This window comes from Diadema antillarum, unplaced genomic scaffold (genome assembly GCF_040938485.1).
Source record: "Diadema antillarum isolate AM-2024a unplaced genomic scaffold, OU_Dant_1.0 seq00000143_RagTag, whole genome shotgun sequence".
Lineage (NCBI taxonomy): Eukaryota > Metazoa > Echinodermata > Echinoidea > Diadematoida > Diadematidae > Diadema > Diadema antillarum.
Window position 1 is genome coordinate 760944 of NW_027271219.1, and position 14110 is coordinate 775053.

Sequence of the window (14110 nt, forward strand, 5' to 3'; positions counted from 1 at the left end):
GCAGCCAATTTGAACTTTTTATGCATAGTTGCCTTGTTGGAGTGTTGAAAATCTCTATCTCGGGTTTGTAAATTAGGCTACCTGATTGAGCGCGTGTTTGTAACTGATTGAGTGCGCGCTGCAGTATTTACATTGTGACGTCAGGGAAAGGTGCATTATGCTTCCCGTAGGGCTCCGGGTTCGCTCACATATTATTAGAGGCAGTACAACTGAGTGGAAGTTACGAGGCAGCTGACACAAATCTTGCTTGTACGAGATCTGCTGGCGAACTGTCCTTTCCAGCAATTTTATTGTATAACTGATTCTTGTTCAGGCACTTGCCATTCAATGAATATGCATTATATACAAATAAGTTGACAAAGGATCTGAATATTCAGGAGGCTCAACACAGGATCTCAAAAGGATAAATTACTATTCATGACTCATATAATTATGTAAATTGGTAACAAGGATGGTTGCACAGATAAATATTCATGACAGGGAAAACCAATCAGGAGAAATGGAGCAGGGTGGAGTCCTATCTCGAAAGTGTTGACTCCTCGGTTGGTAGGCAGCTCGCTGTGGACTGGGAGAGCGATATCGACTGTCTGAGCGAGGACTTGGTGAACGTTGGTGGTACTCAGTTCGTGGACTGGGAGATTGAGACCGTTGTTCATATCCACTATGAGAGTACTCTGCTTGTGATCTCGGTGGGTGACGATGTCTGTAGTCTGGTGCATATCTGTATTCTGGACTTGGTGACCTGTACCTACTGGTATTCTGTCGCATTGATGGTCTCTGGTCACGGTAGTGAGAGTATCCATGGTGTTTATTCGGACTTGGTGATCTGGCTGGTCTGTGTTGCCCATCTCGCTCTAGCTTGAGACTGAGTTGGTCCATTTTCTTTTCCAGTTCATCAAGGCGTTTCATCATTTGCACATAGAGTATGTCCTTTTCAACCGCTGAGATAGAAGCGGTTGGGGCTTGTTGGTTTGCTCTTTCCACACGAACTGCAATGTTGAGAGCATCCGTCGTTGTTGTACCCCCCAACTCATGGATCTTTTTCTGCAAAGCGGGATCAAGTCCTGCAGTGAAACGTCTGAAGGATTCTCGTTCCTTGGCTTCCTTGTCATACCTTGGGAAGGCTTCTTCAACTATCGTGATTATTGCCGCAGCATACACCTCGAGTGGTTCCTCAGGGTGACGCTTACGAGCTGTGATGCACGATCGGAAGGTCTGGAGGTCCTGCTCCCTTTGATAATTTCTCTTTCATCACTTTGAAATCTCTCTTTTCTGATTCAGACAGTCCTTCCAACAGAATAAAAGCTGGTCCTGCTAAACGTGCTGGTAGAAGCAAGTGTATCCTGTCTGATGCACCCTGTATAAATTCTGCAGCCAACTCAAAACGTCTGATCCATTGATGGAAATCTTTTCCATCATCACCTGAAAAAAACTTCTGGTAAATCCATCCGAAAAGAACTCATTGTGGTCTGTCTCGATGAACTGGCTACTAGTTAGCATGGGAAGATTCACTACTTGTCTGAAGAATACCAGCTTTGACAAGCTAAACTGATGGCAGGTAGTGCATTAAGCTTCCTTATTGAGTAGCAGCAGTTTCAACATAATTGCACAAGTTTGTATGATGGAGGAAGTACTCACCAAAAGCAGTTGATTTCAAATCAAAATTGGCAGATGGAATCTCTATATGCACAAGTTTCCAATTCCAAAGTGGTAACAAAATTCACCTTATGTAATTCAAGATGACGGATGCATGCACATACAGAACACATGGGCAATCCAAGATGGCGGATGCAAGCTATCTGCCCAATGGTATAAGTACAGGTCTACATTCAAGATGGAGGGTGAAAACATGTGCTTTCCAAAATCCACTTGAGTATATGAAGCAAGGTGAATTCACAAATTGAATGTAGAATGCTGCAAAATGTCAGTGATCCACTTAAAAAAAATGTCTGCCTGCACAAAATGGGAGCACCGCTGCCACCAGTTGTAGGGCTCCGAGTTCGCCAGTAGATCTCGTACAAGCAAGACCTGTGTCAGCTGCCTCGTAACCTCCACTCAGTTGTACTGCCTCTAATAATATGTGAGCGAACCCGGAGCCCTACACTTCCTTTTTGCTGCACTTTTTGACATGCTCGTGAATGTTAGTTGTGGTGTTTGTCTTCGTAGCCACATTGGAATTCTAAATATCAGGCATTGCGTTTGTCATACACATCACATTATCTAATATTTTAACTCCGTATGTTAAAATACTTGTTTACACCAAATTTCAGCATCACTCACTACTTAGAAATCGAGATACGGATTTTGAATATTTCGTCGAGGCGGCCATATTGGAATTCAAAATGGCGGCCATTCGATGTTTGTCAGACACTTCAAATCAATCTGTCATCAAATTCAAAACGCTCATGTGTACAAAATGTTGGTGCCACAGGTCATTTAGAACTGAAGATAGGGATCTTTAAATTTGCTTCGTGATGGCGGCCATATTGGAATTCAAAATGGCGGCCGACCCCGCGGTCAGATCTCTTGGATCCGGCATTATTTGAAATCGGCGCCCCCAAAATACCCCTACATGCAAAATGTCATACTTTCCGCCGGATGTGAGCATCTCGACCAAATTTTGTTACATATCTGCCCTACTAATATGGTAAAATGTGAAACTTTGTATGACCCCTCTTCCCTCAAAGTTTGATTGCAATTGAAGCCCAGAGTAAAGGGTATTGAAGTTTTTGTAGCGTTACGGATAGACGGCGGACGGACGACGGACGAACAGACGCCGCAGGCGATCCCTTAGTCTCCCCTCACCTCCGGTGGGCTCGACAAATATAAGGAGATATCAGTGTATTTCTCAACAAACCGTTAACTGTAGACGGTTTAGTCTGGAAACATTTCTACCATTACTATTGTTCAAATTTTGCGTATTTAACAACACTGAACATCGATTTAACAGATTCAAATATGGTTGTTTCTATCCCTTGGAAGTGGTGATTAAAATATAATGAAATGAGTTTGTCACATTCATCACATTTGATGCATGATGTGTAGGTCAGTTGTATCACAAAGCATCCTACCATCAAAAAAAAAAGGCAACAAAGGTTAAAATATGAGGAGATATCAATATTTTTCTCAATAAATCCCAATAACTGTAGGCGGTTTGGTCTAGATTTTTTTTTTTATCATAATCACTGTTCTCAATTAGTGTATTTAGATACGTAAGATTGATGATACGGATTATCATTTTTACATTGGTTGTTTGGAGCATTTTCGAAGCAATAAAGTTGGGTTTTTGCTTCATCTGGAAATGGGAATTAATGCTTTTAATCCTCACCCTGTCTGCCCTTGGATTGGTACAGATGCCCCGAACAACGTCAAAGGTTGTTCCATCCAAACTGCAAGCCACCTTGTAGGTTCGTACCCATTGACTGACGTCCTGGCTTCCCTGAGTTGCCACGGCAACGACGCGGTAAGGGGTCAAGAAATCCACCTGTTGGGGATGGGAGTGGGATGGGAGGGGTAAAGCAATAATATTCCAAATGTTCGTGTTGAACTCCTAATGTCATGCATGATCCAGGTAGGTTTTCATGCATTCATCGCACATAATTTACTTTTTTTTTTTTAATTTGGCATTTTTGCAAGATGTGACCGTGCATCACAAAACCAACAAAACGTCGCAGACACGACGTCCTGATTTTACTGGAGGAATCAAAATAGGTGAAACGGACCAACGTAGTCAATCTCGACTTTTTCAAATTTTCTTAAAGAGAAACTCTTTATTTACTATATAGAGTTTTGAATTATAAAGCATTTAAAAAACCGTATTATAACAGTTTTTGTATATTTTTATTTCGTAGAATATTGCAATTAGGGATATCATAAAGGCCCCATATCTTATTTTCAAACCTTGACTCATTTTTCACTTTCACTTTAATTACATTTGAATGGATAATGCTACTGCTTTGAAAATTGTTATCAGTCATGAACAGAATGTATCAATAGATAGGGCTTATATGCAGTATGATATGCAATCTTTGTTTTTTGGGGTGTTTTTTGTGGTCCCATTCATTGCACAGAGCAAGCGTTTTGTATGATAAAGGGCTTGAATAGACCCAAGTAATTTTTCCACAGTGTGTGCTTTCTTTCCGATATTTATATAAGTTAGAAGAGTCTATGCTATTTACATTGAGTTACACATTATTTCAAGGCTTAAAGTCTGTTCTTTCAAAATCTGTATCTGGCAACTTTTTTGTTGGCTTTGTGATGCAGGATCATTATATATCAAAGGACAAAAAGTGACACAAAGACCGGCTTGGAAGATAACAATTAATGAGTAATCGGATAACATGCAATCGATATCGAGACACCCAATAAAGATAAAAAGAAAGAATATCTGTCATAAAATATGCATAAAAATAAATTAAGTAGGAATACAGCTTGAGCGGGGGAGATTTAGTTATATATCCAGGCGGTCTACCAACAACTCGTTTATGAGTGTGGTTGGTATTTCAGCAACAAGTGATCTGATCAGGATAGGCAGGGTACGCTCAGTATATTGTGGAAATGATCTTAAAACAAAAAGCAAAACAGATAAACAAACAAACTAACGGCATTGTTTCGCCGTTACTTTTACAATCACTGCAAATTATTGTAATGTTTCCTTTATCTATTTATTCATTTTTGTTTTTTCAGCTGTCATTGCAATAAAATCATCGTTGATTTAAAAGTTTGGCAACAAATTGAAGAGTTTGTTCGCAAAAACCGATAAGTCCATTTTTGAAAATTTCGAAGTACGGTCTCTGTCAAAAAGTACAAAATAATACCTTTCAACTCTTTATGTGCCATGGTGGAAACCCCCTGTGTGCCACGTTATTCTGAGACACGAACGTAGTCATCCTTTGAGAGAGAATTCTGTTTTTCAAATTTGTATAACTTCTACAAATTTCTGTTAAGATGGGCATAATAGTAAGCAAAGTTAAAGATGAATGCCAAGCTTTGTTTCGATATAAATTGTATGACGAATCTATTTTCAATTTTTCTTTTGAATGACCAATTGCTACATTACTGTAAAGGCATTACTTTTCCACATAAAACCGTGACAGAAACTTAGAATGTACGAGCAAATCTAGTTGGGAACACCACTTCATAGTCAATCACCACATAGAACGCAAGCCGTATATGAGAGGAACAAAAGCACGAGAAACGCTTCCATTGTGCAGGGGGATTAGCAGTAATTAGCGATTTATCGATCGGTTTTGGCGGCTTTGTTTGTTGAGCAGAATATGCGAAGTTGACACGCCGTCGACTGAGTCGGACGTGCGAACGTGGCACATAAAGAGTTAAGTGATATATTGGTCACTACATATAAAGATACATTTAGAAGCAAAAATGTTCTTATTATTCTCTTCATTTTTCTTGACCTTTAATCACAAATATCTCCATTTAGCAAATATAAACTTGTCGGTTTTTGCGAACAAACTCTTCATTTTGAAAAAAGAATAGTATTAAAATTGTTGATTCAGGCTGGGAAGAAAAATAGCCGCATATTTAAAAAGTTGCCGTGACAGCAATCCTATCATTTGGCAAACCTTCTTATATCAAACGGTTTGTTACAAGATCACAGCAAATCGTTTGAAAAGATCATTACAGTTTACATAATTATAGAGCCGTAGACACAAAACTGATGAGTACTTACCTGTATCCATTGGTTATCATTGTTATGTCGAGCCGACCACGCTCCTCTCAGATTCCCCTCACGGACCCGGTTGAGGCGGCATCTTTTCGCCCCGTGATCTGCGTCATATTCACTTGATGCAGACAGCTGAGAGTCGGAGACTACGTTACTCTCCAAGCCTAAAGGAACGGTGTCCTCTAAAATACCTGTGGAAAAAAAAAATACAATCGAGATTTTTTCAATGCTACTTCTTGCTCATGCTGTGCTCTTTGGCATGATAAAAACAAAAAATGCAGATATAAATTGTGACCGCCCAGCTCAAAATGTTATAAAACTTGTTCATATTGGACCATCCTCAGGCCCGTAACTATGATTTTTATGGAGGGGGGGGGGGGGTTCAAAATTGGAAAAAGTGGAACACGGATTGTTTCTTTTTGTTTTTGTTTTATTTTGGTTGTTATTTTATCTTTAAAAATCATTGTTCTGTCGTATTTGGAACTTTGGAAAGAAGTTTTCACTTTTCTTTATTGTTCAAGGGGTCCCTGCTCGCCAACGGGGGGGGGGGGGGGGGGGGGGGTCGTTCGAACCCCCTAAACCCCTCCTAGTTACGGGATGATCCTGACCCGTTCGATTATCCTGAAAAATGAATAAGAAGTAATATAATAGTCTATTCCCAGTGAAAGCAGCGCCTGTTTAAAAAGAATTGAATTGAAAGCACTTAGGTTTTATTTGAAATTACTAACTTTTGACAGTAGATCGTAAAAAGATTCATCTTACAGGTGTTTCAGGTAGGTTCCAGGAAAGGCAAACTAAAAACAACAACAGCAACAACAACAGTACCACCACCAACAACAACATCATGAGACATTCAAACGAAATTACTTGTTCTGGTCCATGGCAGAGAAACCTGTTGTGCAACTTTTTTGTTCTATTTTGATTTTGAGATAGGCGGTCACAAATTTTTTAATGCTCTTACCAGCGACTGGACCAGCTCCGAGAAGCTCAACTCTCATGCTGATGTGGCCGAGATATGTGTGAGGGCGGATGCGCACGAAACGTGTGGTCAGTGGGGGAGAAAAGAGGTTGGTCACCTCGGTTGTGCGATCGCCGTTTCCATCAAAAACCTTAGGAAAGAGTTACGACATGAAGCTGTAAAAAAGTTCCTTGTGTTTTTATATCGGGGTTCCTTATTCTTGCATTTAGGCCGACACGAATGTAGACGCACCAGAACTTATCTCATTTAATTGAAAATTGAGAATCAAAAAAGGGAAGTGAATATAAACGATTGAATTTAAATGTTAAGAAGACACGGAAATGTTCTGCAGTACATTGAATGGTCGAGGATCTCGTAAGTTGTTCGAAGTGTTCATCTTTTACCGTATAATACGAAATTCGAGCCATATTTGTGGTTTTTTTTTCTTTGTCTTCCTCTCAGCATGAATGTGCATGGTGAATATAATGCATGAATAGTGATTCTGATGAGTAAATAAGATGCGATAAAACGTCAATTTCCGGGAGTTCGTGAATAATTAGGGTTATTTCTCCTCAAAATGTCATCCTCTGAATTCACAGCAACATCTACAACAATAACAAAAACAAGCGGCCGGTAATACTCCGTGAGCAAAAACAAACAAACAAACAAACAAACAAACAAACAAACACAATAGATACAGAAATATGACAAGACAATTCTTAAAGAGAGAGAGAAGAAGAGTGTTTGTATGTATGTATGTGTGTGTGTGTGTGTGTGTGTGTTTGTGAGCGCGAGATAGAGAGTAAGAGATAGGAAGCAGGAAATGGGTGTGACGATAAATGCGACAGGGCACCTTGTCTTGGGGAGGGGACCGGTTATCCTTCACCATCGTCCAATCTTGGCCATTCAAGCTGTGTTCGACCTTAAAGGACGTCACCCATTCGTTTTCGTCAGCTCGACCCTGCGTGATGACCCCAGTCACTCGGTAGAGGCTGCGCAGGTTAACCTGCAGGTATTGGGCATGGTCGTTGATCTGTGCAGACCAGCCGCCCCTCCTGACCCCTTCCAATGGAAGATTCAGGCGACCGCGTGAAGCGTTGTGGTTACCGTCAAAAACGGTGGAGGCGGACATCGCGGTATCAGGTATTCGGTAATCTTCCACGCCCAACTTTTTGCTCGCTTCAGCCACTGATTGATATAAAACAGATAACGCAAAAAGAGAAAAAAAAACTACAAAGAGATATTGCGATTTTCCTTCTGTTCGAAGGCAACTTCCTTTATTACATTAATGTTAAAAGAATGCAATCTCAAGTAGTGATTTTAAAACGCTTATATAACACTGACACAAGAATCAACGGGATTACAGCAGATACACTCTGCCCCCTCCCCCCCACCCCCCCCCCCCAAGGAAAAACGCAGTATCTGACATTTTTGTCGATTTTCACTTTTTTGCATAAATATAGTCAGTAGGCAATCCTTCTTCATATGACATATTCAGATTTTTGAAAAAAAAATGTTTGGAAAGCTACTTTTCCATAACTGCCAAATGCAGTACCTACACTTAACTTGCACTTTTCCCAAGGAAAAACGCAGTATCTACATGATGAACATTTCCCCAACGAAAAACGCAGTATCTACAAAGCTAGTCTTAATTACCAGACACTGTAATTCATTTTTGCCGGTTGTTCTGTAATTTGAACGTAAATTACTTTCTTTAAATATACTTGCTCAATAATAAAACACAGTGTTCAAAATATCTAAACGAAACAACAATGATTAGTAAATATCTTGATGAGATCGCGATCATTATATAAAACGCAGTGTGTGATTAAGACTAACCGAGTGCACATTAAAACAATTTATAAAATGGGTTCAAGAATGTAGCCAATAGGAAGCGCTGAAATGAGTCACGTGTGCTTTGGTTATTCTAGTCCCATTGCACTGCGTGTTAAATCCTATTGCCCATCGTCTGTGCGCGCGGCGGCTCTTTTGATTGCATGCATACGCGCTGTCAATCCTGTAAACAACTTCTAGTTCGGGCTGCCGGCCGGCCGGCCTTTCATCCCTTGTGCATAACATGTGTGGCGTACGTATACATTTATATGCACAGTACAGTAGACCAAGCGTTGTGGGACCGGACGCGTACATGGAGTCACTTTGAAGGGCGAATCCAACGATTTAGCAGGTTAATTCTCACACCGTTTTCAGAGTATGTTGTATAGTAGGCCTAAATGAGGAGTCTATATCAAGTCTTTAAGGTAAAGGGTGCATATTCTATGTAAAATAAGTAAGTTTTCATGCGGGAACTTAAGTGTCCGGAAACCCAACCCCCATCATACTTAGGCCTATATGTGCGGGATTTCCGAGTGCGACGTGCGTACTTGTTTGGGACGAACATCTTCGGTCGTCTTGACCCACAAAGGTACGTGAAAAACGCTGAAAAATGCTGTTAGTTTTCGAATTTTTGACCCATTTTATAAAACAAATGATGAACAGGATTATTTCGTGGCGTTAGTGGAGATGCAGCTCACTCTCGGGTATTGACAATGTAGTGCAACATGCACTCGGCTTCGCCTCGTGCATGTTTCACAATTGTTTAAATACCCTCTAGTGCGCTACGCCTCCACTAGCGCACTCTATCCTGTGCATCATTTGTATAACAGCACAACACTGACAGCTTGCAGCTAGCTGTACTGAGCATGCAGTCAGCACAGGGCCCGGCTAGTCAGCATACAGTGGGAGTGTGTACTTGGATTAAAACAAAATGTTGTCGTGGGGAAAATTACTCGTGAGCCCAGCCCTCAAGAAAAATTGTGTACAGATAATGAGTAAGTTATTCAAAACTATTTCAATATTGAAAAAATAAGGCTGATCGTTTGTCCCACGAAGCGAGGTAAACACAAATGCATGTTTGTCACACGAAGCGAGGTAAACACAAATGCATACATTCGTGTTTACCTCGCTTCGTGTGACAAACGATCAGCTTTATTCTTTCATATTCTACCACGATGATGAACATCTTCCGTACTATTTCAATATTAACTTATTGTGAAGTAACTTTGTTAGGCCTAGACCCTAGTCAGAATTCCTCAGGCTCCGAATCCGAAAGTTTCGGCGAAATAAGGCAATAGATCTAGACCCATTTGTGTTTTGTTGGATAAACGTCAGGTTAATTAACAACATGTTAGACGCTGTAGATCTAAGTTTAAATCTAAGACTTGTCTAGACAGTCATAAGCGTTTGAGTCTTGCGTCTCTTTTCTAACATTAGACGTAACGTTAATCAGAACTTTCAGGGTCCGTATTCCGAAAGTCTAAAGAAAGATCTAGTGTAGGACTAGAATAGGCCTAATGATAGGGCAGGTCTGTTTATAAAACTAAGTAAGAAACCTAAAACTAAAACTTAACCACTTAGAATCCTAAGTCTAGTTAAGTGTCAATGTTCAATTATCTACTCCATACCATACTGTCTTAAGATTAGGTCTAAATAGCTGACAATAGATTATGTGAAAAAAAAGGTCAATGGACAAAATAGAGACAGTTAATAAGTTGTATTTTAATTCTTATCTAGACCCTAACACTAGTGAGACTGGGTTGCGTAAAATGCATGCATGATCCCATGCTGCATGCTAACGTTACAACTTACAAGTAAAGAAAGTTACATTACAAATTTACATGACATAAAAAACTTTGGTTTGATCCAGAAGGAATAGGACTAGAGAGCGAATGTAACTTCGATCTACACCTAGATGTATTTCTTCTAATTAAAGAGTCCTGTCTCGTGTAGGGCTTAGACTAAAGTAAACCTTCTAGTTAGGCTATTTTTTTTTCTGTCAGTATCGTGCATGTATAGCTAGCCTGAGGCTGTAGACTTGTGAAGCCTGCTACGCAGCCAGCCTAGAATAAACGATACATAAAAACTAATCTAGATCGATCTAGGTCCAGCCATCCGATTTAAATTTCTTTTGGTCTAGATCTAGACAGACTCTAGCCTAGACTGTACAGATCTAGATCTAGATGCTAGTTAGCGGCTAGGCCATGTAGCACCACATAACAGCCCTGGCAAGCTTCATATTAAACTCGCAACGTTACAGCTAGATCGATCTGGGAATGTTTTACTTTTTAGGTTTGAGCTGCAATTTGAAAAAGCCAAACGTTCCAAGAATGATCTGTTATTTGTTAATGCTATGAAGCCTGCTCTGTAATCGGGGCATAAATGGGCCCAAGGTTGAGGATGGTGCATCATGAATACTTGCACAATGATGTATACATGCAGTTATGACAGAAGATTAATCCTAGTCATTCCGCTGTTCAGAAAGATACTGCGTTTTTCCTTGGGGAAATCAGTCAATTGCATGGGGTTTCCCCAAAGTATCTACATTTTCATCAATAACTTAAAAAGCAAACAAAAACACAAAATGATATTTTCCAGGAAAATTGGTAGCTAGATAAACTAAAATTCCACAATGAAGGAATTTTTCAAAAGAGTATATTTTCCAGGGGCTTTGGCAAAAATATAAAATGGTGAATATCTCGGATGTTGAGAAATAGAGCTGGATGTAGATACTGCGTTTTTTCCCGGGGGGGGGGGGGGGGGGGGGGGCAGCACTTTTCTGAGTTCGTGGAACCGACCTTTCTATAGCAAAATCGTGTAAAAAAATCATTGCAGTTGTGGAAACTTGTGTTATACTACAGACAGACGAATGATAAACAAATTAATAAATACATGAATGAATAACATATCACAATGTGCTATTAGATTTGAACGTAATCTTTTGATAGTTATACCATAAAAAAATGCAAATGTATGTGTGTAATAGGCCTATCTGAATAGATTGAACGCGAAAATTGATGAATTCATTCTTATCGAAATTAGGTATATGAGATTATTATAAGAATGCATTATTTCTTGTTATCTCAATACTTCCTGTTATATAACGAGTGCAGTATAATGGGACATTTATTTTTCCTATCTGATCACGACAAGGACCTTACTATAATAACGTGAAAGTGATGTTTATCTGTTTTCCCTTTATACATTTAAAAACATAAATGTATCTTATTCATATCATGGTTATTATCATGTTTATGCAACAGCAACAAATTATGGAATTTGTTGTTTTGTTATCTTAATCCGTACATTTACTTTAATGTGACTACATGTAGTATAGTTCTAATAGACATATTGGGCAGTCATCTCTCAACTTTGCATTTTTTCCCCAGCAACGGTTAAAAGAAATGTTGTTACTCTAAACAACAAAAAGGTGCAGAAAAAATGAACTGAAGTGAGAAAAGAAAGTGATCTTACAGGTGAATGGTCCCTCGCCAACCAGCTCCCATCTCATGCTAATGTGATTGTGCCAAGAGTGCGGATGGAGCCGGAAAAATCTTGCCGTCACTGGCGGGTTGATGCTGTTTTGCACCGGGCTGTTCTTGTCGAAGTTGCCTTGGAAAAACTACCAATCATGAAGTTTGTTTCAGGGTTTTTTTTAATAGTTAAGCCTGTTTCATGATATAAAACTCGCGCCCCTCAAAAGACGAGCGGCCCAAGAAGGCTTTTTGGTAATACAGTATAGTAACACATACAAAAATGATAGATCATTACTAGTGATGAAAATAGAAAATGGAATTAATCGCGAATCTTAAGAAGATGATTTCTATACACACGCCGAATACGTATCTAGTTTGACTTTTAATTCAACAACTCTTTCATATCTCATGTTTTGGTTAAGCTTCGTCTGTGTTATTTGAATGACCTCTCCGCTTTCTGAAATTAGATGGCACATGAGGTTTAAAAGCGTTCCTTTAATGCTTCTATTCGTATTGTGCACGTCCTGCTGATATGGGAGTGACCGAATTTCTTTTCTCACTGATAAAAAGTGTGTTTCAACTTGTCCTCTGTTCATCCTTGAATGTCCACTATTTCATCGTTATTAGCCAAATATATAGATGATGGGCACACACTTCACACATACCTACATTCATTCATGAAACGTTGTACAATACTTCACACACATTTATATCCATTCATAAAACTGTATCACCATTACCATTTTGGATTTCTTGTAATGAAGACACCCCCCCCCCAAAAAAAAAAAGATGAAAAAATAGAGAAACAAGAGCAATGCTAGACCTTGTCTTCGTCGATGCAATCAGCCACAAAAGTCCAATCTTTGCCGTCTATGCTGTAAGACATTTTATATGCAGTCACCCACTGGTTGTAGTTGGTTGACATTTCATGCCTCCCCTGCGTGATCACGCCCGTCACCTTAAAGGCAGAGCGAAGGTCAACTTGGATCCACTGATCAGCATTATTTACCTGCAATGTTACGAGAATACTTTTTTTTTTCCAGTACGACTTTCAGTGATGAGTATTATTCAAATAATACATGTAATCGAAATTATATTTTGGATAAAAAATATATCCTCTTGTAATTGGCTGAAAGAGCTTCGCGTGATTATAAATACATGTGTATATCAGCTTTGTCCAAATGTCGGCATGTTTGACACTCCTCAGGGTACTCTTTGCAAAATGACGTCACTTCTTTGAAAAACATTTTGTAAATAGTATACTATTTACAAAATGATATCACAAAGCAGTTCTGAAATTGTGTGCAGCTTTCCACCGTCACTCTGTGAAAAGAAACAATTTCTAACAAAACAATTTAGTCCAAAAGTATTAGTTTTAACCTGGACATTTTTGGTAACAAGTTGATTTTCTTTTTTCAGGATAGCTCCACTAATGTGTCTAGAGAAACAAACTAAATCAAATCGGCCGTAATCTGGCAGAACTGCGTATCTCCTTTAACACATTACGCCAGAAATTGGGTTTAAAGATTCAATGTTACACCTTTCTAAACTGAGATACGATGAGTTGCATTTTTCCTCTTTTCTCGGTCATAATTGGTCTAAAGAATTTATTTCCAGCAAAAAAATGACAATCTGACCTTTTTAAGTAGTAAAAATTACCAATTTAAAAAACTTACGCAGTTCTGCCAGATTAATCGTCGCCAAATTTTTGCGATCGTAATCTGGCAGAACTGCGTATCTCTGGTCACGTGCCCGGGTTGATCAGCCAGAACTGCGTAAGTTTTTGGCCATGCGGGGGGTTTTTCAGGCAGAACTGCGTATCTCTAGGAGATACGCAGTTCTGCCTGATAAGCACGTGTTTCATCAGGCAGAACTACGTATCTCTTTTTGTCGTCAACCACGTGCTTATCAGCCAGAACTGCGTATCTCCTAGAGATACGCAGTTCTGGCTGATAAACACGTGGTTTATCAACCAGAACTACGTATCTCGGTCTATTTTCTGCGGGTTGTCTATCGTATTTTACCATCCACCCTCTTACTATTCAGCGGATGCAGTGTCAAAACAATGAATATTTTAGATCGAGTACAATTTTTTTGAAATATTTGTATTGTATAAAGTCATCATTATTGATTCACATTTAATTTCATTTTATCCATTCA

The 14110-nt window shown here is 39.3% G+C and overlaps 1 protein-coding gene across 1 annotated transcript in view; it reads right to left on the reverse strand.

Moving 5' to 3' along the window:
- Positions 1 to 471: 471 nt before the first annotated feature.
- LOC139727704 (uncharacterized) overlaps positions 472 to 14110 on the reverse strand; it is a 103828-nt gene continuing 90189 nt past the window's right edge. Inside the window, exons 17-23 of the mRNA XM_071638684.1 lie at positions 12774 to 12959; positions 11949 to 12096; positions 7495 to 7829; positions 6645 to 6792; positions 5690 to 5874; positions 3329 to 3484; positions 472 to 1224 (exon numbers count right to left, since the gene is read on the reverse strand). Coding sequence (XP_071494785.1) covers positions 472 to 1224; positions 3329 to 3484; positions 5690 to 5874; positions 6645 to 6792; positions 7495 to 7829; positions 11949 to 12096; positions 12774 to 12959 — 1911 coding nt within the window. The remainder of the gene's footprint in view (positions 1225 to 3328; positions 3485 to 5689; positions 5875 to 6644; positions 6793 to 7494; positions 7830 to 11948; positions 12097 to 12773; positions 12960 to 14110) is intronic.